The sequence below is a fragment of the Trachypithecus francoisi genome, unplaced genomic scaffold (assembly GCF_009764315.1).
Source record: "Trachypithecus francoisi isolate TF-2019V2 unplaced genomic scaffold, Tfra_2.0 Lachesis_group4, whole genome shotgun sequence".
Classification (NCBI taxonomy): domain Eukaryota; kingdom Metazoa; phylum Chordata; class Mammalia; order Primates; family Cercopithecidae; genus Trachypithecus; species Trachypithecus francoisi.
Genome location: NW_022681469.1, coordinates 54970146 through 54997879, shown reverse-complemented (window position 1 = coordinate 54997879; position 27734 = coordinate 54970146). Strand labels below are relative to the sequence as shown.

The following is a 27734-nucleotide window of genomic DNA, read 5'->3' as shown; positions in this document are numbered from 1 at the left end:
AACAGGAAGGACACCTATACCAAAACCCCATCAGTACGTCACCATCATCAAAGACCAGAGGCAGATAACACCACAAAGATGGGGAAAAAGCAGGGCAGAAAAGCTGGAAATTCAAAAAATAAGAGCGCATCTCCCCCTGCAAAGGAGCGCAGCCCATCGCCAGCAACGGATCAAAGCTGGTCAGAGAATGACTTTGATGAGATGAGAGAAGAAGGCTTCGGTCCATCAAACTTCTCAGAGCTAAAGGAGGAATTATGTACCCAGCGCAAAGAAACTAAAAATCTTGAAAAAAGAGTGGAAGAATTGACAGCTAGACTAATTAATGCAGAGAAGGTCATAAACGAAATGACAGAGATAAAAACCATGACACGAGAAATACGTGACAAATGCACAAGCTTCAGTAACCGACTCGATCAACTGGAAGAAAGAGTATCAGCGATTGAGGATCAAATGAATGAAATGAAGTGAGAGGAGAAACCAAAAGAAAAAAGAAGAAAAAGAAATGAACAAAGCCTGCAAGAAATATGGGATTATGTAAAAAGACCAAATCTACGTCTGATTGGGGTGCCTGAAAGTGAGGGAGAAAATGGAACCAAGTTGGAAAACACTCTTCAGGATATCATCCAGGAGAACTTCCCCAACCTAGTAGGGCAGGCCAACATTCAAATTCAGGAAATACAGAGAACGCCACAAAGATACTCCTCCAGAAGAGCAACTCCAAGACATAATTGAAAGATTCACCAAAGTTGAAATGAAGGAAAGAATCTTAAGGGCAGCCAGAGAGAAAGGTCGGGTTACCCACAAAGGGAAGCCATCAGACTAACAGCAGATCTCTCGGCAGAAACTCTACAAGCCAGAAGAGAGTGGGGGCCAATATTCAACGTTCTTAAAGAAAAGAATTTTAAACCAGAATTTCATATCCAGCCAAACTAAGTTTCATCAGTGAAGCAGAAATAAAATCCTTTACAGATAAGCAAATGCTTCGAGATTTTGTCACCACCAGGCCTGCCTTACAAGAGACCCTGAAGGAAGCCCTAAACATGGAAAGGAACAACCAGTACCAGCCATTGCAAAACACGCCAAAATATAAAGACCATCGAGGCTAGGAAGAACTGCATCAACTAATGAGCAAAATAACCAGTTAATATCATAATGGCAGGATCAAGTTCACACATAACAATATTAACCTTAAATGTAAATGGACTAAATGCTCCAATTAAAAACACAGACTGGCAAACTGGATAAAGAGTCAAGACCCATCAGTCTGCTGTATTCAGGAGACCCATCTCACATGCAGAGACATACATAGGCTCAAAATAAAGGGATGGAGGAAGATCTACCAAGCACATGGAGAACAAAAAAAAGCAGGGGTTGCAATGCTAGTCTCTGATAAAACAGACTTTAAACCATCAAAGATCAAAAGAGACAAAGAAGGCCATTACATAATGGTAAAGGGATCAATTCAACAGGAAGAGCTAACTATCCTAAATATCTATGCACCCAATACAGGAGCACCCAGATTCATAAAGCAAGTCCTTAGAGACTTACAAAGAGACTTAGACTCCCATACAATAATAATGGGAGACTTCAACACTGTCAACATTAGACAGATCAACGAGACAGAAAGTTAACAAGGATATCCAGGAATTGAACTCATCTCTGCACCAAGCGGACCTAATAGACATCTATAGAACTCTCCACCCCAAATCAACAGAATATACATTCTTCTCAGCACCACATCGCACTTATTCCAAAATTGACCACATAATTGGAAGTAAAGCACTCCTCAGCAAATGTAAAAGAACAGAAATTATAACAAACTGTCTCTCAGACCACAGTGCAATCAAACTAGAACTCAGGACTAAGAAACTCAATCCAAACCGCTCAACTACATGGAAACCAAACAACCTGCTCCTGAATGGCTACTGGGTACATAACGAAATGAAGGCAGAAATAAAGATGTTCTTTGAAACCGATGAGAACAAAGATACAACATACCAGAATCTCTGGGACACATTTAAAGCAGTGTGTAGAGGGAAATTTATAGCGCTAAATGCCCACAAGAGAAAGCAGGAAAGATCTAAAATTGACACTCTAACATCACTATTAAAAGAACTAGAGAGGCAAGAGCAAACACATTCAAAAGCTAGCAGAAGGCAAGAAATAACTAAGATCAGAGCAGAACTGAAGGAGATAGAGACACAAAAGCCCTCCAAAAAAATCAATGAATCCAGGAGTTGGTTTTTTGAAAAGATCAACAAAATTGACAGACCACTAGCAAGACTAATAAAGAAGAAAAGAGAGAGGAATCAAATAGACGCAATAAAAAATGATAAAGGGGATATCACCACCGACCCCACAGAAATACAAACTACCATCAGAGAATACTATAAACACCTCTACGCAAATCATCTAGAAAATCTAGAAGAAATGATCATTTCCTGGACACTTACACTCTCCCAAGACTAAACCAGGAAGAAGTTGAATCCCTGAATAGACCAATAGCAGGCTCTGAAGTTGAGGCAATAATTAATAGCCTACCAACCAAAAAAAGTCCAAGACCAGATGGATTCACAGCTGAATTCTACCAGAGGTACAAGGAGGAGCTGGTACCATTCCTTCTGAAACTATTCCAATCAATAGAAAAAGAGGGAATCCTCCCTAACTCATTTGATGAGGCCAACATCATCCTGATACCAAGCCTGGCAGAGACACAACAAAAAAAGAGAATTTTAGACCAATATACCTGATGAACATCGATGCAAAAATCCTCAATAAAATACTGGCAAATCGGATTCAGCAGCACATCAAAAAGCTTATCCGCCATGATCAAGTGGACTTCATCCCTGGGATGCAAGGCTGGTTCAACATTCGCAAATCAATAAACGTAATCCAGCATATAAACAGAACCAAAGACAAGAACCACATGGTTATCTCAATAGATGCAGAAAAGGCTTTTGACAAAATTCAACAGCCCTTCATGCTAAAAACGCTTAATAAATTCGGTATTGATGGAATGTACCTCAAAATAATAAGAGCTATTTATGACAACCCCCGCCAATATCATACTGAATGGGCAAAAACTGGAAAAATTCCCTTTGAAAACTGGCACAAGACAGGGATGCCCTCTCTCACCCTCCTATTCAACATAGTGTTGGAAGTTCTGACTAGGGCAATCAGGCAAGAGAAAGAAATAAAGGGTATCCAGTTAGGAAAAGAAGATGTCAAATTGTCCCTGTTTGCAGATGACATGATTGTATATTTAGAAAACCCCATTGTCTCAGCCCAAAATCTCTTTAAGCTGATAAGCAACTTCAGCAAAGTCTCAGGATACAAAATTAATGTGCAAAAATCACAAGCATTCTTATACACCAGTAACAGACAAGCAGAGAGCCAAATCAGGAATGAACTTCCATTCACAATTGCTTCAAAGAGAATGAAATACCTAGGAATCCAACTTACAAGGGATGTAAAGGACCTCTTCAAGGAGAACTACAAACCACTGCTCAGTGAAATCAAAGAGGACACAAACAAATGGAAGAACATACCATGCTCATGGATAGGAAGAATCAATATCGTGAAAATGGCCATACTGCCCAAGGTTATTTATAGATTCAATGCCATCCCCATCAAGCTACCAATGAGTTTCTTCACAGAATTGGAAAAAACTGCTTTAAAGTTCATATGGAACCAAAAAGAGCATGCATTGCCAAGACAATCCTAAGTCAAAAGGACAAAGCTGGAGGCGTCACGCTACCTGACTTCAAACTATACTACAAGGCTACAGTAACCAAAACAGCATGGTACTGGTACCAAAACAGAGATATAGACCAATGGAACAGAACAGAGTCCTCAGAAATAATACCACACATCTACAGCCATCTGATCTTTGACAAACCTGAGAGAAACAAGAAATGGGGAACGGATTCCCTATTTAATAAATGGTGCTGGGAAAATTGGCTAGCCATAAGTAGAAAGCTGAAACTGGATCCTTTCCTTACTCCTTATACGAAAATTAATTCAAGATGGATTAGAGACTTAAATGTTAGACCTAATACCATAAAAACCCTAGAAGAAAACCTAGGTAATACCATTCAGGACATAGGCATGGGCAAGGACTTCATGTCTAAAACACCAAAAGCAACAGCAGCAAAAGCCAAAATTGACAAATGGGATCTAATTAAACTAAAGAGCTTCTGCACAGCAAAAGAAACTACCATCAGAGTGAACAGGCAACCTACAGAATGGGAGAAAATTTTTGCAATCTACTCATCTGACAAAGGGCTAATATCCAGAATCTACAAAGAACCCAAACAAATATACAAGAAAAAAACAAACAACCCCATCAAAAAGTGGGCAAAGGATATGAACAGACATTTCTCAAAAGAAGACATTCATACAGCCAACAGACACATGAAAAAATGCTCATCATCACTGGCCATCAGAGAAATGCAAATCAAAACCACAATGAGATACCATCTCACACCAGTTAGAATGGCAATCATTAAAAAGTCAGGAAACAACAGGCGCTGGAGAGGATGTGGAGAAATAGGAACACTTTTACACTGTTGGTGGGATTGTAAACTAGTTCAACCATTATGGAAAACAGTATGGCGATTCCTCAAGGATCTAGAACTAGATGTACCATATGACTCAGCCATCCCACTACTGGTTATATACCCAAAGGATTATAAATCATGCTGCTATAAAGACACATGCACACGTATGTTTATTGTGGCACTATTCACAATAGCAAAGACTTGGAATCAACCCAAATGTCCATCAGTGACAGACTGGATTAAGAAAATGTGGCACATATACACCATGGAATACTATGCAGCCATAAAAAAGGATGAGTTTGTGTCCTTTGTAGGGACATGAATGCAGCTGGAAACCATCATTCTTAGCAAACTATCACAAGAACAGAAAACCAAACACTGCATGTTCTCACTCATAGGTGGGAACTGAACAATGAGATCACCTGGACTTGGGAAGGGGAACATCACACACCGGGCCCTATCATGGGGAGGGGGGTAGGGGGGAGGGATTGCATTGGGAGTTATACCTGATATAAATGATGAATTGATGGGTGCAGCACACCAACATGGCACAAGTATACATATGTAACAAACCTGCACGTTATGCATATGTACCCTAGAACTTAATATATAATAAAAAAAAAATTTTTTTTAAAAAGTGGCACATATACACCATGGAATACTATGCAGCCATAAAAAAGGATGCATTCATGTCATTTGCAGGGACACGGATGAAGCTGGAAACCATCATTCTGACCAAGGACAGAGAGCCAAACACTGCATGTTCTCACTAATAGTGGGAATTGAACAATGAGATCACTTGGACACAGGGCGGGGAACATCACACACCGGGGCCTGTCAGGGGGTGGGGGCGCTGGGGGAGGGATAGCATTAGGAGAAATACCTAATGTAAATGATGAGTTGATGGGTGCAGCTAACCAACATGGCACCTGTATACCTATGTATCAAACATGCATGTTGTGCACATGTACCCTAGAACTTAAAGTATAATAAAACAAATAATAAGGCCTGCCTTATGTAGGATGTACAGCATGGAGGAGTAGAACACATGCTCCGTGTGGACAAACTACTCCTAAGGCAGGGAAAGGAAAGGGTTGGAGAGGCATGCCCAGTTCCTCTTCCCCAGACACTCGTCAGGTAACTCATTCCACTGCCATGGAAAGGAATGAGACGTGGAATAAGGGGCCAAGAGTATTTAAGGAAAAATTCCTCTTTGTGGAAACTGAAGGTGTCAGGAAGAAGTATTCTCATGTTTCTCTTAGCTTTATTGGAGAATCAAATGAGATGATGCCTGTAAAGTGTGCCCCATATATGGTAAATGTTCAATAAATATTAGCTATTATTATGATATGTATTATTCTTATTAACTATAGCATTATCAGGATTTCAATGAATGTGACTGGACCCATGGTATGTTCAGAAGCCATCTAGTGGTGCTCTAGAGATCAGAACTGCTTTTAATTTTTTAAGTTCTAAATTCTGATTTTCATTTTATTTGGCTATTAACCCTTAAAATTTGGGTAAATGAGCAAGTGATGTTATTTATTTTTCCTCTTGTCTGGCAACATATTCTACAAAAGGTATTTCTCCGTTAACTAGATAGTTCATACATGCAAGTGTGGACGAACTCTTGATCATCTGCTTACAGCTGTGGTCTAAGCTGATACTGCACAGTGTGTGGATGTATATACAGATCCTTTTAGTTGGACAAACTGGAGCTGAGTATTTTGGCAGAGCAGAGGCTTTTCTCATCATCAGACGCAACATTCTAACTCTTCTCTTTTGAGAGCCCTGTGTTTATATTTTCTTTTCTCCTCCATCTCTCTAAGGGGTGTTATATCTTTTGTGTTATGACCCCAAGTTAAGTGCCCATAAAATTGTATTGTGTTTAAAGCCAAAATTTACCAGGACACAATGTGTTTTCTTCACCACACTCTAAACCACAGTATTTCATGTCCTGGATTGTCTCGTGACTCCATTTTCAGAAGAGACTAAGGTGTAAATATTATACTTTTTCTTTTCTTTTTTTTTTTTTTTTTTTTTTTTGAGACAGAGTCTCGCTCTGTCGCCTAGGCTGAAGTGCAGTGGCCGGATCTCAGCTCACTGCAAGCTCCGCCTCCCGGGTTCCCGCTATTCTCCTGCCTCAGCCTCCCGAGTAGCTGGGACTACAGGCGCCCGTCACCACGACTGGCTAGTTTTTTGTATTTTTTTTTAGTAGAGACGGGGTTTCACCGTGTTAGCCAGGATGGTCTCGATCTCCTGACCTCGTGATCCACCCATCTCGGCCTCCCAAAGTGCTGGGATTACAGGCTTGAGCCACCGTGCCCAGCCATATTATACTTTTTCTAGAGGTATAAATATTATAGCTCAAGTTTGTCAGCCACGTACCAATAAAGGAGTGATAGGAATGAGCCTTCTATCTCTTTTACCAGGTGTTTAGAGTGACAATCCTCATGTGAAAGTTTCCCCTCCATAGCCTGGCAGTGTCTGCTGGCATCAATTTCTTCAACTACTGTATGCCTGAATAATTGACAGAGCTAAGTGGATGCAGGTTCCTTTTTTTCACCAAGTTCCCCTTCAGTGCTTCAGCAACATGAGGCAATTTATCATGTTTTTTGTGCAACAGTGCATAGACTTTTTAAAGAATGCATTTAGACTTTCTCTTCTTGTTCAGAAAATAATTTTAGTTCTCAGGTTCACAACGTTAAAAGCCCCAATTGGGATAGTTAGACCAGCAGTATCAGCAGGCCCAAGTAACCCAAGTCATAGACCCCCCTATTGCTTTTTTCATTTTGCTTCATTTCCCTTTGAAGAAAGACCCAATTACAAAGGTTTGTGGATTTTTCTAAGGATATTCCCTCCATAGAGGTTACATTCAGCTCTTTAGCAAGAAAAATGCCAGAGCAATTAGTGGCTCTGGGGAACCACTAGCCATTTGTGTACTATTTCAGAAGAACCCATTGTGGGCATCAGTAGCCTCTACACAGAGATTCCTTTCAGAATGCAAATGTTTCTTAACCATTTGGAAGATACCTAAAATTGAAATCAACAGTGATATCCTCACAAGGGCGCTTCTGTTGTATACTCTGCATTAGAAGATGTCATGGCATGGTTTCTTTTCATCATTCTTCTCTGCTCACCTCCAGCTTGTGAGCTCTCATTTCTCTTTAGCGTTCAAGAATGTTCTCTCAGCCCGGTGCAGTGGCTCACGCCTGTAATCCCAGCACTTTGGGAGGCAGAGGTGGGTGGATCACTTGAGGTCAGGAGTTTGAGACCAGCCTGACCAACATGGTGAAACCCTGTCTCTACGAAAAATACAAAAATTAGTTGGGTGTGGCGGCAGGCACCTATAATCCCAGCTACTTAGGAGGCTGAGACAGGAGAATCGCTTGAACCCGGGAGGCAGAGGTTGCAGTGAGCCAAGATCATGCCATTGCACTCCAGCCTGGGTGACAGAGCAAGACTCTGTCTAAAAAAAAAAAAAACCCTGCACATTGTTCACATGTACCCTAGAACTTAAAGTATAATAATAATTAAAAAAAAAAAAAAGAATTGGATTTAAAAAAAAAAATGATCTCTGATATACTTCCAGAAAACCTGCTTGCTGCCAAAATGAAGAAACACATATCTGCAAGGAGGTTGGTCATTTCCTAGGTGACATTTTAATAAGAAACCCATTTTTGGATAATAGTCCAATTGAAACTAATTCTTTACTATCCCTCCTGGTCAGGAAATAACATGTCCAAATTAATCTAATGTCCTGGTGCCTTGTATACTGTAATGTTTACTATAGTGATCGTGCTACATCTTAAAGGATTATCAATTTGTGAAGAATCAGAAATAACTAATTATAAAGCAAAGAAGAATATTATTTAAACTTTCATTGACTGAGGCATTAGCCTAGGATCTTGCAGGTACTTCTTAGGATTAGGAACAGCTGTTAGTTTCCAGTGGCTATACAAATCGTGCAGGTTAATAAGGTTCTGGTTAACAGAATACCAGAAAACAGAAATGTATTACAGCACTCAAGCATTAATGCAGAATATAATAGTCATGCCTTTCCAAAGAAACCGATAGAGCCTAAACTATTCCAATGGCTTAAATTCAATATACTAAACTTTGGGGGCGTTAACCTTTCAGAAACAGAACAAAATAGCCAAGTAGGAGGAGTTTGGATAGGAGGAGAAGAAAATGTACATTTTGATAATACATGTCAGAAAATAAAGCTTTTGTTATGCTATGGCCATCTAAAGTTTTAAAAGCTTTTAAGTGCAATTGTGCGCTTTTTAACCCTACCATACAACTATTTAGATTTTCAAAACAGAGAATTTAGAAAGGGATGAAGTCTTCCACTTTAAGAAAGCTAAATGATGAGAACCCATGGGCACGTAGAGTGGAACAACACACACTGGGACCATTCAGAGAGGGGAGGGTGGGAGGAGGGAGAGGACCAGGAAAAATAACTAATGGGTATTAGCTTAATACCTGCGTGATGAAATAATCGTACAACAAACCCCATGACACAAGTTTCCCTATGTAACAAACCTGCACATGTACCCCTGAACTTAAAAGCTCGAAAAAAAGAATATATCCAAAAAGAAAAAAGAAAAGGCTGACAAGAAGTGGATGGAGAACTCGTACACACTGCAGTGCCCTGTAGCCGGAAGGAGAACGAAATATCCTTGCTAGGTGGGCCTAAACATTTTTTTCCAGGCACCGAAAACCCTGACCTTGTTAGCCTGGTTTCAAGTGTTCTCTAACCAGCCAACTCTCTTGCATTATTGAAAATAAGAATTGCATCTCAGAAATTCTTTTTCTGTAACTTTCAGCAAAATATCCATTGCATAAAGTACTGTTGTATATTATTCCATCTATCTTCTCATATTCTTCACTTAAAATTTCATTTAGAAAGCCATATACTTTGAAAACAGGGAACAACGGCTTGCCATTCTTATTCCCCTGTGGTTTTAACTTAGCGTTAATTCTACCTCTGTTTTTTTATCCCAATTTGAAATTTAGAGTTTCCAGAAATGAAAGTTCTAAGATAGCCTACCTTCAAGACAGAAGGACTTTGAGAAAAGACATCTTTGTTGACATAACCATTCCACACACATCCTTTTCCAGTGAAGTTGTCCTATAATGTTCAGTAACCTGCCTGAGCTTATGTCAGTTGGTGATTTCTATTAACTTCAGCTGATACTGTAATATAAGTTATTCTTCAGGTGATTCCCATTTGTAAAATAAAAATATTCAATTTTCTTTTTTTCTTTATAAGAAACTAATTTTCTCACAAATAAAATTATTTAATATGTAAAAACCATTTAGAATATTTTTAAATATTCCAAGTAATCCTTAGAGGTGTTTTTTTTTTTTTTTTTTAACTATAGTTTGAATTCAAAGATCTTCTGCATCCTCCTAAATAAAAGGAGTTCTTTTCATGGAACCCATGTGCTTTAACAATGTTGTTATCACTAGACAATGCCTTAGAGAGCAAGTTGGGTACTGACTAGTGCCTGCTGGGAGATACAGAGGAAACAGAAATTTGAAAAAATTTTCAAATCACCAACTTTACCTTTTAAAAATTATCCTCGGCAGGGTGTAGTGGCTCACACCTGCAATCCCAACACTTTGGGAGGCTGAAAAAGGCAGATCATGAGGTCAGGAGTTCAAGACCAGCCTGGCCAACATGGTGAAACCCCATCTCTACTAAAAACACAAAAAATTAGCTGGGCATGGTGGCATATGCCTGTAATCCCAGCTACTTGGGAGGCTGAGGCAGGAGAATTGCTTTAACCCGGGAGGTAGAGGTTGCAGTGAGCCAAGATCACCCCACTGCACTCCAGCCTGGGTGACAGAGTGAGACTCTGTCTCAGGCAAATGATAATAATAATAATAATAATAACAACAACAACAACATTCTCCCAAGTACTTGTAATCTGTTGTCTAATCATAACAAATTTGCTTCTGTTAAATGTCAACTAAATATGAACCCATCTTCAACTAGACTTGAGACTGTGATATTGACCTCCATGAACCATATTTTAGAGTGTATTACAGCTCCTTTAACTGTTCATTCATTTTCCCATTTTCAAACATATTTTAGTGCCTATTATGTAGTTGCACTATTTTAGTTGCTATATATTTGATAATGAACCAAAGACTTTTTTTTATGTTCCTGCGTACATGTGCAGGTTTCTTACATAGGTGAATGTGTGCCATGGTGACTTGCTGCGCCTATCACCTAGGTATTAAGCCTAGCATGCATTAGCTATTTTTCCTGATGTGCTCCTTCACCCTGCCTGACCCGACAGGCCCCAGTGTATGTTGTTCACCCCTGTGTCTGTGTGTTCACATTGTTCAACTCCTTCTTGTGAGACCATGCCGTGTTTGGTTTCTGTTCCTGCATTAGTTTGCTGAGGATAATGACTTCCAGCTCCATCCATGTCCCTGCGAAAGACATGATTTCACTCCTTTCTATGGATGCATGGTATTCCATGGTATATATGTACCACATTTTCTTTATCTAGTCTATCATTAGTGGGCATCTGGGTTGATTCCATGTCTTTGCTATTGTGAATAGTGCTGCAATAAACATACGCATACATGTGTCTTTATAATATAATGATTTATGTTCCTTTGGGTATACCCAGTAATGGGATTGCTGAGTCAAATGCTATTTCTGGTTCTAGGCCCTTGAGGAATTGCCACACTGTCTTCTACCATGGTTGAACCAATTTACATTCTCACCAACAGTGTAAAAGTGTTCCCATTTCTCCACAACCTCACCAGTATCTGTTGCTTCTTGGGTTTTTAATAATCACCATTCTGACTGGCATGAGATGGCATCTCATTGTGATTTTGATTTGCATTTCTCTAATGATGAGTGATGTTGAGCTTTTTTCATGTTTGTTAGCCGCATAAGTGTCTTCTTTTGAGAAGTGTCTGTTCATATCCTTTGCCCACTTTTTAATTGGTTTGTTCATGTTTTTTTCTTGTAAATTTGTTTAAGTTTCTTGTAGATTCTGAATATTAGACCTTTGTCGGATGGATAGATTGCAAAACTTTTCTCCCATTCTGTAGGTTGTCTGTTCACTTTGATGATAGTTTCTTCTGTATAGAAGCTGTTTAGTTTAAATAAATCCCATTTGTCAATTTTTGCTCTTGCTGCAATTGTTTTTGATGTTTTCATCATGAAGTCTTTGCCCATGCCTATGTCCTGAATGGTATTGCCTAGATTTTCTTTTAGGGTTTTTATAGCTTTGAGTTTTACATTTAAGTGTATAGTCTCTTAACTGAGATAATACTTGTAAGTAAATAACTATAACAATGTAAAAAGTAACCAGGACCCTAAACTAGGAATTGTCAACAGCTATGAAAGTGCAGAGACAGGCAATGTTACAAATCAAGAAGAATTTGAGATGGCTTGCTCTGTGGAGGATGTTATGTTTGGCTTGAGTGCTAAAAGATATTTAACAATGGAACATTTAGGGAAAATCATGGCAAATACTCCAAAGAGAAGAGAAAAAAGAAAGGTCCAAAAACTTGGAATCATGTGAGGTTCAACCCAGGTGTAAAAGTAAGTGGGGTTTGGATTACAGAGTTTTTGATACCCGACTGCGATGCCTGCCTGTTCTTTAACGTCCAGTAGGGAGCCAGCAAAAATGTTGGGCTTGATGATCTAGGCAATCATGTGTAACCTGGATTCGAGTGAGGGTAAACTGAAGGCAGAGAAAAGTTAAGACTCTTTATGAGAAGTATTGAAGGCCTAAAGTAGAGGAGTGTCAATAATACCTACCTATGCAGAAAGAGTGCACAAGTAGATTAGAGAAGCATGGCAACACTTGGGATGTGGGTCAAAGAAAAGAGAAAAATCAAATATGACCCACAGTTTTGAACTATTATTCTGTTAAAAAAACAAATAACTAAAGGAGAGTTCTCCCAGGCAGCCTTTCTACTTGTCACCCCTCTTGGTTTCTGTATCCTCCAGACCTGCCCTGTAGAGCCATGTACCTGCTAAAAAGGAAGAAAGTAGGTACCCATTCCTGTATTGTTCAGTAAGTTGTGGTAAAGCAAGAGTTATATAGCAACCCTCTTGCCAGCTTCAGGAATTATTTGACCCTGATAGTCACAGAACTCTAACTCAGTGTGGCTAAGCTACATACCCTGGAAACAGTAACCCACCATGATGCATAGCCCTTGCCTGCTTTGCAACCTCAGTGTGATCACTTTCTCCAACCCAGTAACTGATCTCCCTATAGTTCCTCAAACACAGCAAGCCTCTTTCCAACACCAGGATCCTTGCACATGCTGTTCCCTGTAACATCTTTCACTCCAATTTCACTTGTCTAGTTTTTAGTCTGTTTTTGGCCTTAGCTTAAATGTTGCCCCCTCAAGAGACCTTACCTGACCACCTTTTCTAAAGAAGGGCCAACTCTTTATTTTCTATCTGAGCCTTTAGTTTCTTTCCTAGTTAGTACATACTACAACATACTCATTTTCTTTTTGCCTCTTCTCCTGACAAAACATTAGCTCCATAATAACATAAACCATGTCTCTTCTCCTGGTCACTGTATCCCTAGCACCAAGAACAGCGCTTGGTACTTCATAGGAGATACTCAATAAGCAATTGTTGAAGGAATTAGTGAATGAGTGGATGAACCCACTTGTTCAGAAAGCTTTGTATAACCAAAAAATAGGATCCTGAGTAACTCAATGAAATATTCAAAGAGACAACAACGGCTACTTTCCTTTTTTAATTTTCAAAGTAACCTCTTCCTATAAAGTGTATTTATAGAATGACCACAGTAATATTTGGGAAATTGAATGTAAGTATTCTCCAGGATTTCTTAATGTCCATAAAAGCTCTGTGGTGCCACAATATATTGCAGTGTTTTTCAGCCTTATTAAAAATGAAATCAAATGGAGAATAGAATAGAAAATATCAGCATGCATTGCATGTGGTAAGCATAGTTTCAAGAAACTTTTTTTATGGGCACATAATAATTGCACATATTTATGGCAAACGTGAGGTTTTAATACATATTTATTGTGCAAAAATTAAAATAGAATATTTAGTATATCCATCACCTCATACATTTATCATTTCTTTGTGGCAAGAACATTCAAAATCCTCTCTTCTAGCTATTTTGGAATGTATAATATAATGTCAACTAATAGTCACCCTACTGTGCAATAGAACACCAGAAATAATTCCTCCTATCTAACTATAACTTTGTACCTGTTGACCAGTCTCTACCTATCCTTCCTCAGTCCCTCCCAAGCCTCTGATAACCAGTATTTTACTCCACTTCTATGAGATCAACTCCTTTAGAGTCTATGTATAAGGGAGATCATGTGATATTTGTCTTTCTGTGCCTGGCTTATTTCACTTAACACAATGTCCTCCAGGTTCATTCATGTTACTGCAAATGAAAGGATTTCATTCTTCTGATGGCTGAATAGTATATGTTTATATAACATTTTATTTATCCATTCATCCACTGACAGACATTAGGTTGATTCTGTACCTTGGCTATTGTGAAGAGTGTTGTAATAACATGGGAGTTCAGAGATCTCTTTGACATACTGATTTTATTTCCTTTGGACATATACCCAGTAGTGGGATTGCTGAATCATATTGTAGTTCTATTTTTAACTTTTTAGGAACCTCCAAATTGTTTTCCATATGGCTGTACCAGTTTACATTTCCACCAATAGTGTATTATAGTTCCCCTTTCTCTATATCCATACCAGTAAAACAAAGAAAAAGAGGGAGAAAAGATGAAACTTTTCTGTGGCAGGGGAAGAGGGAGGATCCCAGTATAACAATATTTTTTATCGTGATTCAAAGTCAGTACACACTCTAGTGTTTGCCATATTATCCTTTTGTGGCTGCTGTCATAGCTCCTCAAAGCCAGCCTTGAATTGTTATTTTGCAGTATTATGATTCCTTATAACCTATTTGTAATGGAAGGCTTCCCACAAATGCACCCAAAATTTCCATTTCTTAATATTTTCTTATAGATCAACCTACCTTAACCCCCTTCAGGATGCTTGGACTCACAGTAAAGTGCATTCCCAGAGTTTCTTTCAATGTAGGGTGCTGGGCTGCTTTTACCTTAACCAGCAAAACACACACACATGCACGTGTGCGCCCGCGCACACACACACACACACACACATTCAGAGTGAAAGTGGTAAGATTTGCTGTTTTTTAAATCAAGAATAATTTGAAACAATGATTTGACAGGCAATGGAAACATTTGCTAAGTTAAAAATTTGTTGACTTATCTTTTTTTTTTTCTTGTGTTTTTCTCTCTCTCTCTCCCAGCTGCCTGCCTTGTGCTTGGCTGTATGATCTTCCCTGATGGCTGGGACTCAGATGAAGTAAAACGGATGTGTGGAGAAAAGACAGACAAGTACACTCTTGGGGCCTGCTCAGTCCGCTGGGCATACATCCTGGCTATTATTGGAATTTTGGATGCCCTGATCCTCTCGTTTCTAGCATTTGTGCTTGGTAATCGACAAGACAGCTTGATGGCAGAGGAACTGAAGGCAGAAAATAAAGGTAAGACTGCTTTAGGGAACTCTTACCTGGATGCCTCAAGCACAAAAAAAATGATGCTTTCCATTCTTTCACCTCAAATACTACTGCTTCCCCTGTGGTTCTAATTTGCTGCCTCTTTTAATACTGTGTAGTTTGCAGACTTTACCCCACACTCAACTCAAGAAGTTTGTACATTAAAAATATAATATTATACTTACTTATCTTTCTGAAGCGCCCTTAGTCCATTATTATTATTTTGATGCATTTTTTTCCAGTTTCTTCTTCCCTACTCCTCTGATTTCAGGTTTACCATCAGAACTTAATGGCTAAGATGTAACTTTGGGTGGTGTCTATTTGAATGGAAAGTACTTTCTCTCCGTGTATTCAGCTATGTTTCAGATTGAAATAAATGCCTGGAGAATCTCTAACATCATCTGTATACATCTTTATTAAACTATTTGTGATAATTGAATTCAGACCCAGCTTCTCAGAGAGAGATAGTAACACTGGCCCCAAATAGTTAGTTAGAGAGTTCTGTAGTTACCTAATTAACTGAATTTTAAATGTGTTATCTGGGTATCAAAAGTCCTCAGATTTCTTTTCAAAAAGAAATTGCCTTCTGAAACAGAAAGAAAACCATGATAGAAAATAGGACATTGACTAATGAATGATACCTAAATATATTACAGTGGGCAACTAAGAGGTAGCAAGTTGTTATTGAAGATTAATCTTTTAAGTTTCTTTCCAGATTTCTAAACCAATTTCTTGGGATAGAGTTTTGATGTATCTGCTTTTTTAGTAGACTTAGATTCATTTAACAGTTTTATCTTTATGGTATCTTTAACTTTAATACTGTGCACCTACATTAGCACCTTTAGCTGAGTGGCTCCTTCTTCTAGCTCTTATTTCTAATTGGGAGCTAAATCCATCCTTGAAGTATGAGATTTAGCTTATTATTTCAAGTAGGTGCTAATTTCAAAAACGCTTCAGTGCTTCAACAGGACTCAAATATAAGTATATATTAGTTTCTACATAAATATCACATGTAATGATACCATAGCAGGCTTTGTATCTAGACCATCGCTGTTTATGCAGGTAAACTATGACATAGAAGTAAAATGGAGGAGCCTAGGAGACCAGCAGTCATCCACAAACCCTTTATCTCCCTGATTTATAGGCAAAACACATATTAGTTTACTTAGTTCTATCAAAAGTATTCTAAACACAAAAATAACCCTTACACAGGGGAGTGGTGCTGAAACCTCCTAAAAATAAAACTACCACCTTCTCAGAGTTGCCCTTTCTAGATAAAAAGGATGGTATGAAGATAATTACACTTTTATTTACATTATAGATTTTGTACTTTCACACGCATTCACTAATGTGGTACCTTTGTTGTCTTTGTAGCTTGTTGGATATACACAGGTCTCTGTACAGTTAACTTTACTTCAAATGTAATGGTAAGGATAGTTCAATATTAGAACAAGTTATCTTTTTCAAAAGAATGAATTAAATAAAAGCCTAGCTTGTTCTGCAGATTCATTATTTTTGCCACCACCTAAATGGACCAGAATGCTATTGTTTCCTGTACAGTTCAAAGTCATATTGAGAACCTTTCACTTTCCAGACATCTTTTGACCACAAACAAAGAGAAGAAAATTCACAAGAAGAAAAATGTAACAAAAGCAGGAAAATTTTTACTTGGGAATTGAGAATTCTATCTCATACTCATGTATATGAGTGACAATAATTCTTCTGATTCATATTTCAGAAAAGAACAGCTAGAGGTATAGAATAATGCTCAATAGTTTTCAAAATTGGTCTTTTCTTCTGGTTGATGCATTTAAACGTTGATGTCTGATCCTTTCCATCTGAGTCTTAAACAAAGCATCATGTTCAGTCAAGGATATATTAAACCACCTTGCTATAACTTTTGATGAGAAAGAAGATTTTAAAAGGCCAATATAAGGTTTAGGGATTGTCTTTGCATAATTTTTCTGTGTTCATCATCTTTGCCATTTGCACATATGACCGTAGTTTCTTCCATCTTGTTCTGAAGGATGAAAATTAGTAGGAGTTCATCTGTATCAAACCAGATAGATCCAATAAAGCAGTCAGAACATAAGGCCACATTGATGAAACATTTCAGTTGCACCACATTTTTATTTTTCAATCAAAATTCCTTAATCTCAGACTCTGAGAAGATGTAAACAGCCCTATTGTAGGGCATATCAGACCCTCATGCAATTGGATCTACATAAAATCAGACCAGGATTTCTAAGCCTTGTATAAAATCTAGTCAAACCTGCATGTTCCTGGGAAATGGTACAAGATTTACACTTGCTATACAAAGTAGCCTTTATTGTTTGGTATTATTTAAACACTTGCTAAACATTGAAGCTTCCAAAGTCAGATTGTTTGAGGAAAGACCAATCAGTAGTTTTGTATGTTGTATGTGTGAACATAGTTTCATTAAACAGTAGTTTAATGGTGTTCAGGTGCATGTAATAATCAAAATTAAATGTCATCAATGCTATCTTCTATAGATTCTAAAGGAAGAGAGGTTGGTTTTAATTAAAAAGATAAGAATACTTTGAAATTGTGTAATTAATTATATATAAATGGGTGCTTTTACAATTTGCATGAGTGCATTGATATAACTTTCCACCTTTTAAGACTTTTTTCACTTTTTTTTTTTTTTTTTTTTTTTTTTTTTGCTGCTGTTCTTGTTTTGGATTTCACTATTAAGTTTTTTCTGATAAAACTACTGAGACGGCCGGGCGCGGTGGCTCAAGCCTGTAATCCCAGCACTTTGGGAGGCCGAGACGGGTGGATCACGAGGTCAGGAGATCGAGACCATCCTGGCTAACACAGTGAAACCCCGTCTCTACTAAAAAATACAAAAAACTAGCTGGGTGTGGTGGCGGGCGCCTGTAGTCCCAGCTACTCGGGAGGCTGAGGCAGGAGAATGGCGTGAACCCGGGAGGCGGAGCTTGCAGTGAGCTGAGATCCGGCCACTGCACTCCAGCCTGGGCGACAGAGCGAGACTCCGTCTCCAAAAAAAAAAAAAAAAAAAAAAAAAAAAAAACTACTGAGACGTACTGTGGTAGCCAAGGCTTCCTTTCAGTTTCAGGACAATGCAATGAGACAGGCAAATCTAGTTCCAGCTCGGAATTTTAGAAGAATTTATTAAGCACATGATGCTTTTCAGTGTCATGGAAGTAGGCAATGTCATATCTCAATACTTGGTTCAACAGAGCAAAGTATGCATACATTCTGATAGAGATTACACATCTGAAAGGGATGCACACTGTAATGTCTTTTATAATCTTCCAGTTTCATGGTTGATATGGTCTGGCTCTGTGTCCCCATCCAAATCTCATCTTAAATTGTGATCCAAAGTGTAATTTCCACGTGTTGGGAAAGGGACCTCATGGGAAGTGATTAGATCATGGAGGTGGCTCCCCCATGCTGTTCTCATGATAGTGAGTAATTTTCATGAGATCTGATGGTTGTATAAGTGTCTGGCATTTCCCCTGCTGGCACTTCTCTCTCCTGCTGCCATGTGAAGAAGGATGTATTTACTTCCCCTTCTACCATGATTGTAAGTTTCCTGAGGCCTCCCCAGCAATGTGGAACTGTGAGTCAATTAAAACTCTTTCCTTTATAAATTACATAGTCTCAAGAAGTTCTTCATAGCAGCATGAAAATGAACAAATGCAATGGTCTACCAGTTATATCACTTACATCCCGTAATGAGTGACAAGAGCATTATTTCAGAATAAGCCTGAAATTATAGAATATGCCCCCAATGTGAAGTTCTTCCTGAGTGTCACTTTCATGTCATGATCATGTCTTCTTTTTGCAGCTATTATAATTAATACAGCAACACACTTCCCCATTTATCTGGAAAGTTCATTGTATTAGTCTGTTCTCATGCTGATCATAAAGACACACCTGAGACTGGGTAATTTATAAAGGAAAGAGGTTTAATTGACTCACAGTTCCACATGGGGGTCTCACAATCATGGTGGAAGGCAAAGGAAGAGCAAAGTCACATCTTACATGGCAGCAGGCAAGAGCTATTGCAGGGGAACTCCCATTTATAAAACCATCAGATCTTGTGAGACTTATTCATTATCACGAGAATGATATAGGGGAACCCGCCCCCATGATTCAATTATCTCCACCTGGCCCTGCCCTTGACATGTGTGAATTATTACAATTCAAGGTGAGATTTGGGAGGGGACACAGCCAAAACATATCAGCCACCATATAGATTCAGGCTTTCTAAGTGTCATTACAGCAAGGATATTGCTTAGATCCATGAGTGCTTCCCAACATTCCACCCTAATGGATACACAAAAATCACTGTTCGATAAATTCTAAAATATATAAGGGAAGGAAAAAAAGCTCAATTCTAATTGTTGAACTGTGCTCTACTCACAGAGTCTTAAGATGAAAGGGAATACCAGATGCTGCTGAGCCATAAATTAGTCATCACAAAGGTGATATTCAAAAGGAAAACAAGGGAGGAGTGTACACAGCTAAAAGTCTCCACTTCTACAGATTGCTTTTTCCTGTGACACACTTCCAGTCAACTAGCCCCAATCCTCATTGCAGTGTCCCCCTTCAATGCCTCCCACATGCCTAAGCTTCTCCTTTCCACAAGATTATTTGAAAGAAGTCACAGCTAAGATTTGTCATAAATTGTAAAGTGGGAAAATTAAAATGAAGGAATTTTAACATACTTTAAAAGTATGTTAAATGCATACTTTCATGAAACAGAAGGCAACAACTTTGAAGATATAACTGTTGTCTTAAAGAAAACCTTTATAAGACATAAACTTAATCATCCATGGAGCTCCAGTGAAGTTCCAGAATATTTCTTTATGCCAAAAAACAAAGCCCCACTGAAAAAAAAAAAAAGAAAAGTGAAACTTCTTTAAATATCTAACTAACTTAATTTTTGTTTATAATTATTTCTTTTTTCTTACACAGAGTCTCACTCTGTTGCCCAGGCCAGAGAGCAGTGACACCGATCATAGCTCACTATAACCTTGAACTCCTGGGCTCAAGCAATCCTCCTGCCTTAGCCTCTGGAGTAGCTAGGACTACAAGTGTGTGCCATCACACCCTGCTACATTTTTGTGTATTGGTGGCAGGGGTTGTTTTTTGTAGAGACAGGGTGCCCAGGCTGGCCTTAAACTTCTGGCTTCAAGGGATCCTCGTGCCTCGGCCTCCCAAAGCAGCAGGATTACAAGTGTGAGCTGCAGTGCCCAGTGTCAACTAACTTTATATAGGAGCTGGCAGATGCAAGAAAACTCAACTGCCTGCTCTGAATTTGGGGAGCAGCTCTACAGGATGTGTGCCATCCCTGACTCGGGCTGATCGCAGACAGGCAGGTATTGTTTGGGAGTTCAGCAGCATGATTTCTAAATGAGCCAACAACAGTAGGCCTTTAACCTTGATATGCTGCTTAATTGCATATTTTAACATACTGAACTGTGAAGTCAATTTAATTATGTAAAATTAAAGTTTCATCCAGATAAAAAGGATTTGAAATGAAAGCTTCATTTTCAATTTCTTTCATTAATTATGAAAGGATAAATAATTACATTTTCCAGAGCTCCTATGCCACAAATACTTCTTTCCTTGTCAGACACCATTCATAAAGAGGTCTGTTTCTGCATTTGTGTATATGGTCTTTGGAATTTCTTATGAGATAATTGGGTCCTCTCGTGAACAATTTTAAAGTCACTTTGTCTTCTAGCACTTAAACTGCAAATGAGAAAACATGATTATCCACAAGAGGTGACTCCAGTGACCATTTATATTTTAAGAGTTTAAGTTATTTTCAATGCTATAGTGGGGGAGGTAGAATAAATTCACTTTATTTAAGCAACTAATTGAGAAATCTTTCAAATTTTTTGGTTTAGGTATCACACCATGCTATGGCCACACTGGGAGTGGCGATGTGGTGTAGTGGAAAGATCGTCCACATGGATTCAAACTGCCCTGTGCTAGTCCTGTCTCTGACACCAGCTGAGGAGCCTTGGACCAATATCTTAATAGTTCCAAAATTAAAATTCCTGGCCTGTGAAATGCAGGGCATGACCAAATGACATCTGAGGGTCTTTCTAGCTATAACATATTTCAATTCTAAGGACATCTTCAGAGGTGTTCTTTAAAAAGAGGACCTGATGGCAGTAAATGCTCCTGCCCTCATATCAGTGAGCACATTAAATACTCTTTTAGGAACTTGTTAGTATGCAGGGTTGACTAGGGGAGGGGAAAGGTAAAAGTCAAAGGGGATGGGAGGCCAAGTCGGGCCGATCACTAGGTCAGGAGTTTGAGACCAGCCTGGCCAATATGGTGAAATCCCGTGTCTATTAAAAATACAAAAAAAAAAAAAAATTAGCTGGGCCTGGTGGTGGGCATCTGTAGCTCTAGCTACTCAGGAGGCTGAGGCAGGAGAATCTCTTGAACCTGGGAGGCAGAGGTTGCAGTGAGCAGAGATCACGCCACTGCACTCCAGCCTGGGCAACAGAGAAGAGACTCCATCTCAAAAAAAAAAAAAAAAAAAAAAGTCAAAGGGGAAGGGGCTCTAGGATGCCCCAAATGTTTTCTGCTTCAGATGTGTACCCACCACTGACCCATGCTGTCAGAGGCCCATACACTCATACCACCAAGAATAGAATGAGTCCAATTTAGAAACTCTTGTCAATGGCAGAGGAGCCTCCTTGCCTCACTGGATTCTGATACCATGTAGTGTCCACATGAACACCATAATAGTGGACAGAGCCCCAGATCATAGACAGAAAACTATTTCTGGTCTCAAATCTGGCAAGTATTAGTCATGTGACTTTGGCCTAGCCCCTTAACATCTGAGAGCCTCAGCTTCACCTTCTTTAAAATATTTCTTTAAAATATTTAAAAATATTTAACAATACCCATCACTGAATCCTCCATAGATTTGAGAGAGTCCAACAAAAGCATGTGTATGAAAGCAATTTATAATCAATAATATCTACATAGGCTTTATTTATTCTCATTACTAAGCATTTTCCCATATAAACTTTTTGTTGATCTCGACAATAACCCTGTGAGATATTTATCATTATCCCATTTTACACATCCAAAACCAAGCTACAGAAAAGCTTAATATTTTGTCTAAATTTTCACAGCTAGGAAGGATTGGATGTAGGACTCAAACACAAATCATTTTACTCGAAATTTCAAGTTCTTTGTTTTACAAGGCATCATGTGATTAATTCTTTTTTCCTTTACCTTTTTTTTTTTTTTTTTTGAGACAGGGTCTCACTGTCACCCAGGCTGGAGTACAGTGGCATAATCACGACTCCCTGCAGCCTCGACCTCCTGAGGTCAGGTATTCCTCCCACAGCCTCCTAAAGTAGCTGGGACCACAGGCCCACACCACCACGCCCTGCAAATTTTTTTGGTACTTTTTTTTTTTAAGAAACAGGGCCTTACCATGTTGCCCAGCTGGTCTCGGAAGTCCTAGGCCCGAGGGATCCACTTGCCTAGGCCTCCCAAAGTGTTGGGACACATAATCAATTTTTTTTTTTTTTTATTATACATTAAGTTCTAGGGTACATGTGCATAACGTGCAGGTTTGTTACATATGTATACTTGAGCCATGTTGATGTGCTGCACCCATCAACTCGTCAGCACCCATCAATTCATCATTTATATCAGGTATAACTCCCAATGCAATCCCTCCCCCTCCCCCCTCCCCATGATAGGCCCCGGTGTGTGATGTTCCCCTTCCCGAGTCCAAGTGATCTCATTGTTCAGTTCCCACCTATGAGTGAGAACATGTGGTGTTTGGTTTTCTGTTCTTGCGATAGTTTGCTAAGAATGATGGTTTCCAGCTTCATCCATGTCCCTACAAAGGACGCAAACTCATCCTTTTTTATGGCTGCATAGTAGATGCTTTTTCTGTTGCTTTCAACTTGATCAGTCCACTCTGTACAAGTAAAGAGTTTGGTCTTATTTTTATTTGATAGCTTTTAGATAATGTTATTAATCAACAGTTTAATGCATTTAAGAATGAGCCTTTGAAACCTATACTCTTACTTGGCTATGTAACTTTATAAAAACCTACTGAAGTAAGATCAGGAAGCCCAGAAAAAAAAGTATCTTCAAGTGCTTTGAATTAAAACTTTCAAAAGGTCATAGTGAACTGCCTGTTTCCCAATCGGATCTGTGTTTAACAAGGTCCTTGTGGTCATCAAAGCATCTCAGAATGTGCCTCTAAAGAAACTGCATATATCCTGTCACTTTTTCAGAAGGGCTCAAGTTAATCTGAGAGTTGGAGCTGACCTTAGATGCCCGTGTAGAAATGTCTTATATTCATGCTGCTTCTGATTCCTCTCCTCCCACTCTTTTCATGAACTCACCCCATTCAGGTTTTCACCTTCAGAATTTCACAGGCATTGTCTTATCAAGGTCACTCCAGCCTCCTAATTGCTAAATCTCATGCTCAACTTTCAATCCTTATATTGACCTGTCAGTAGCCTTTTCACAGTTGACTACTGGCCCCATTTTGAAACCCTCTCTTCAGCTGGCTTCCGGTCGCTGACCTTGCCTAATTGTCTTTCTGGGCTCTTCTGGTGTGGTCTCCTTTGCCGATTCCTCTCACATGGCTCCACTCTTTAACTAGTGTATCCTTTCTAGCTACACACACTTCCTTAGGTAATCTCATCAGGTGTCACGACTTTAAATAACATCTATATTCTGACGTCTCCCAAGTTTAAGCCTCCTCCCACCCCTTCAATGAACTTTGGTCTCTGCACCCAACAGCTTGGCTGATACCCTTTTTTTAATATCTAATTAGCTTCTCAAACTTAATATTTCCAAAACTGAGCTTCTGATACTCCCCACACAACATCCAAGCCAAAGCAGACCCTGGTGGTCGGCTGACACTTCCCAACTCCCTTTCCTCTCTGGCCAACAAATTGTCAGCAGGAGTCTGCTGTAGCGTTCCTGGGAAACTTTTGCTTTCCTGACACAGAAGCTGCCCCTTCCTCTTTCTCCTTCTTCCTAAGGGAACATAAAAGAGATGGCAGGAACTGCAGCCGCCATCCAATGACTGTGAGGAAATGGAGAAAAAAATCATTAAGATTTGTGCACTGTCAAGTTGTTAAAACAAATTCCAGGAATTTTACATGAGAAAAACAAAACTCTTATTATTTAAGCCACTATGGTTGAATGTGCTGCTACTTACAACTGAAAGCATTCCTAATTAATACGGTATGTTTCAAAAATGAATATTTGTTGTGGTATAACCCTGTAAGTATGTACCGAGAACCAATGCAACAACAGGAAGAAAAACTGACAAATTATTCAAGACTCTTCCTAGATGCCTGTAGAACACAAATTCCCAGTCCCATCTTCATTCATTGTATTTCCTCAGAGGCTGGATGAATACTTTTCTCAGTAAGAAATCACTAGCCCAAGCCAAATTCGGGTACCCAATCCAGAGCTGCCCTGGGTTGGAAATGTGTAGGCCTGTATTAGTTCAGATTATTTTATTTGGGGTGCTGCATGCCATGAGCTTGTCTGAGAAAAAGGGGAGGCTTTCAAGAATTGGTCTAGACAGAGAAATTTCCTCTTCCCGAAAAACTTAGGTCAACAATTCATATGCTTCAGCTACTAAGGGGGTGTAGTAACTTAGGGATGATAAAACCAATGTCTCCTCTCATCTATATTGGGGATCAAGGTAAAGAAATATTGAAATGCGGTGACAGAGGCAGAAGGCCGTGGTTCTTTACAATCACCTGGGGAGATTTAAAAGTATTCCAGGCCAGGCATGGTGGCTGATGCCTGTAATCCCAGCACTTAAGGAAGCTGAGGCAGATGGATCACTTGAGGTCAGGAGTTCAAGACCACCTTGGCCAGTATGGCAAAACCCCATCACTACTAAAAATACAAAAAATTATCCAGGCATGGTGGCAGATGCATGTAGTCCCAGGTACTTGGGAGGTTGAGGCAGGAGAATCGCTTAAACCCAGGAGGCGGAGGTTGCAGTGAACCAAGATCATGCCATTGCACTCCAGTCTGGGTGACTGAGCAAGACTCCATCTCAAAAATTAAAAAAAAAAAAAAGTATTCCAGGGACTGGGTCCTACTCCAGAGATTCTCATTCAGTTGGTATGAAGTAGATCTAGGTATGAAAAACTCCCCAGGAGGTTCCAATGCACAGCCAGGGTTGAGGACCAATGAAGTCACTCAACTGCCTTGTTTTACTGATGAAGAAGCCAAGGTGCAGAGAGGGGAAATAGAATCTCACCGATTTGTTTTATTATGGTTAGAAATCAGTAAGTAACCCATGACATCAAAAGTTTCACTCAATAATAGGCTAAAAAATCCCATTTCTGATAAAGTTTCATTGCTGCCTTTTCTTGCAAACAGAGCTCTCTGCCAGCCTTGGGAAACTGACTTGTGCTACCTGCTAGCTCTGTGAATATTAGGGCAAACTTAAGTGCCTTCATCTATAAGGGCATTAATAGAACCTGCCTGATAGAGATTTTATGAAAATAAAAGGAGATAATACATGTAAAACTGTCTTTCACAATGTCTAACACACGTTAACTATTGTCATTTTTAGTGCTTTAATTTAATGAACATTTGTATAGTGTTTGATCAATAGGGTGCATAACGCATGCCCCTCACTACCTTGCCGTGCTGTGTCCCTTTGGTCCTAATATCACTGAATCATAACGGAGGCCTCATAAAGATCTGGAGATTGCTTCCTCCACATGCTTAAATAGAAGTTTTTTCATCTGGTTGCTTTACAAATATTTTTAAATATGACGCTGATCGCAGTTGGAAGGTTGGTTTCGGTTTTTGTTTTGTTTCTTATAATCTCCCCACATACACCTGTATTTATGAGGTAACACACTAAAAGCTAATTCCTTTACAACATTTATTCTTTTACCACATTTGCCATCCGCGGAACTCAAACTCTATAGCTGTTTCTGCAAGTTCAGTGACAGTCCCCAAGGAGAGCCCTTATTCCCCTGATGGAAATGTGACTCCATAGAAAGTTACCTGTTTTCACCCTGGCTGAGAATTCCCTTGTTGTATTGCTAGACAGATGAGGAACAAAGCCAAGCCTTAAAAATGTCTGTGTGAATTTGCGATGTATCCTTCAGAAGTAACGGAGGGAAGAGATTCTGTCCAGGCAGAAGAAACAATAAAGACAAGAATCCTCAATGTAGAAAATACAATCACTTTAGTTCATACACAGGGTGATGAAAATTTAGTACTAGCAGGCTTGTAGGTCCCTGTGTTTTGTCCAGAACATATCTTTACTTTCCTCACCATAAACACAGCAAGTAAAAGCCAAGTGTCAAATAAATATAAGTAATACAATTTTTATTATTATAGAAGTTAAAATAAATCTTAGGGGACTATTCCCCCATTACTCAGAAACTCATTTCTCTTTGGCTGTCTCTTGGGATGCATTCTGAAGTAATCCCTTCCTTCACCAGCTAATGCACACCCACTAGGTAACACCCACAGCAAGCCTTATCATTATTATTATGCAAATAGTAATTTTCAGTAGCTATGGAGCTTCTAAGAGCATAATATTTACTTGGGATACTTATTTTAAATGCAAATTCTGACTTCAGTAGCTGTAAGGAACTGCTCTGTAATCTTTTTTTTTTCAATTAATAAATTGTATTTTTTTAGAGCAGTTTAGGTGTACAGCAAAACTGAGCAAAGTAAAGAGAGTTCCCACATACTTCTCCACCAGCTCACAGCCTCCCTACCATCAATATCTTACATCAGTGTAGTCCAGTTATTACAACTGATGAACCAATATTGACATATTATTGTCAACCAAATATTAGGGCTTACTCTTTGTGTTGTACATTCTATGGGTCTTGACAAATGAAATCTTTATTTTTAACAAGCGCATTTAAGTAAATGCAATGCAATTAATTTGAGGACCACACTTTAAGCAACATTGCCCCAGGTGATTTATAATCAGATTAACACTATGATTATAATGTAACGATACTGAGGCCAACAAAAATGGCCAGACCACTATAATAGAACTTCAGAGTTCCTTTCATAAATATCTTGGCAACCTTCAAAACATAAACAGGCTCTATTCCAAAAGTCCACTTCTGAATTGTTGTCTTGGAACTCAGATCACAGGCTTTTCACAGAACCAATTGATGTACACAATGATCGAGTTCTTGGACCTACCCTGCAAAGCTTATTTCACTCATAATATTATAAGGTTATCTTAATCATATTTAAAGAGGAAACAATAGAAATGTAAACCCACAAAGATAATGGACAAAAATGTTTTGGAAATATTTGAGAATATTTTTTTCAATATTCAATATTTGAGAATAGAGGTCAGGGGCCTCTTTTAAACAAAACTTCAAAGGCACAAACCACAAGGCCAAAATATATATTAATTGAAAACATCAAAATAGGACTTCTGTTCGTGAGAGACAATAAACACAAAGAACAGATGATAGATTGGGAGAAGCTATTTGGAATGTTTCTAGCCAATGTGTCTAGAATAAGCAAAGGATTCCTCCGAATCAATAAGAAAAAAAAAAAAAACACTCAGTTACAAAATG

General features: G+C 38.9%; 1 protein-coding gene across 1 annotated transcript in view; it reads left to right on the top strand.

Moving 5' to 3' along the window:
- LHFPL3 (LHFPL tetraspan subfamily member 3) overlaps positions 1-27734 on the top strand; it is a 646233-nt gene that overhangs the window by 428713 nt on the left and 189786 nt on the right. The window contains exon 2 of the mRNA XM_033193216.1: positions 14890-15126. Coding sequence (XP_033049107.1) covers positions 14890-15126 — 237 coding nt within the window. The remainder of the gene's footprint in view (positions 1-14889; positions 15127-27734) is intronic.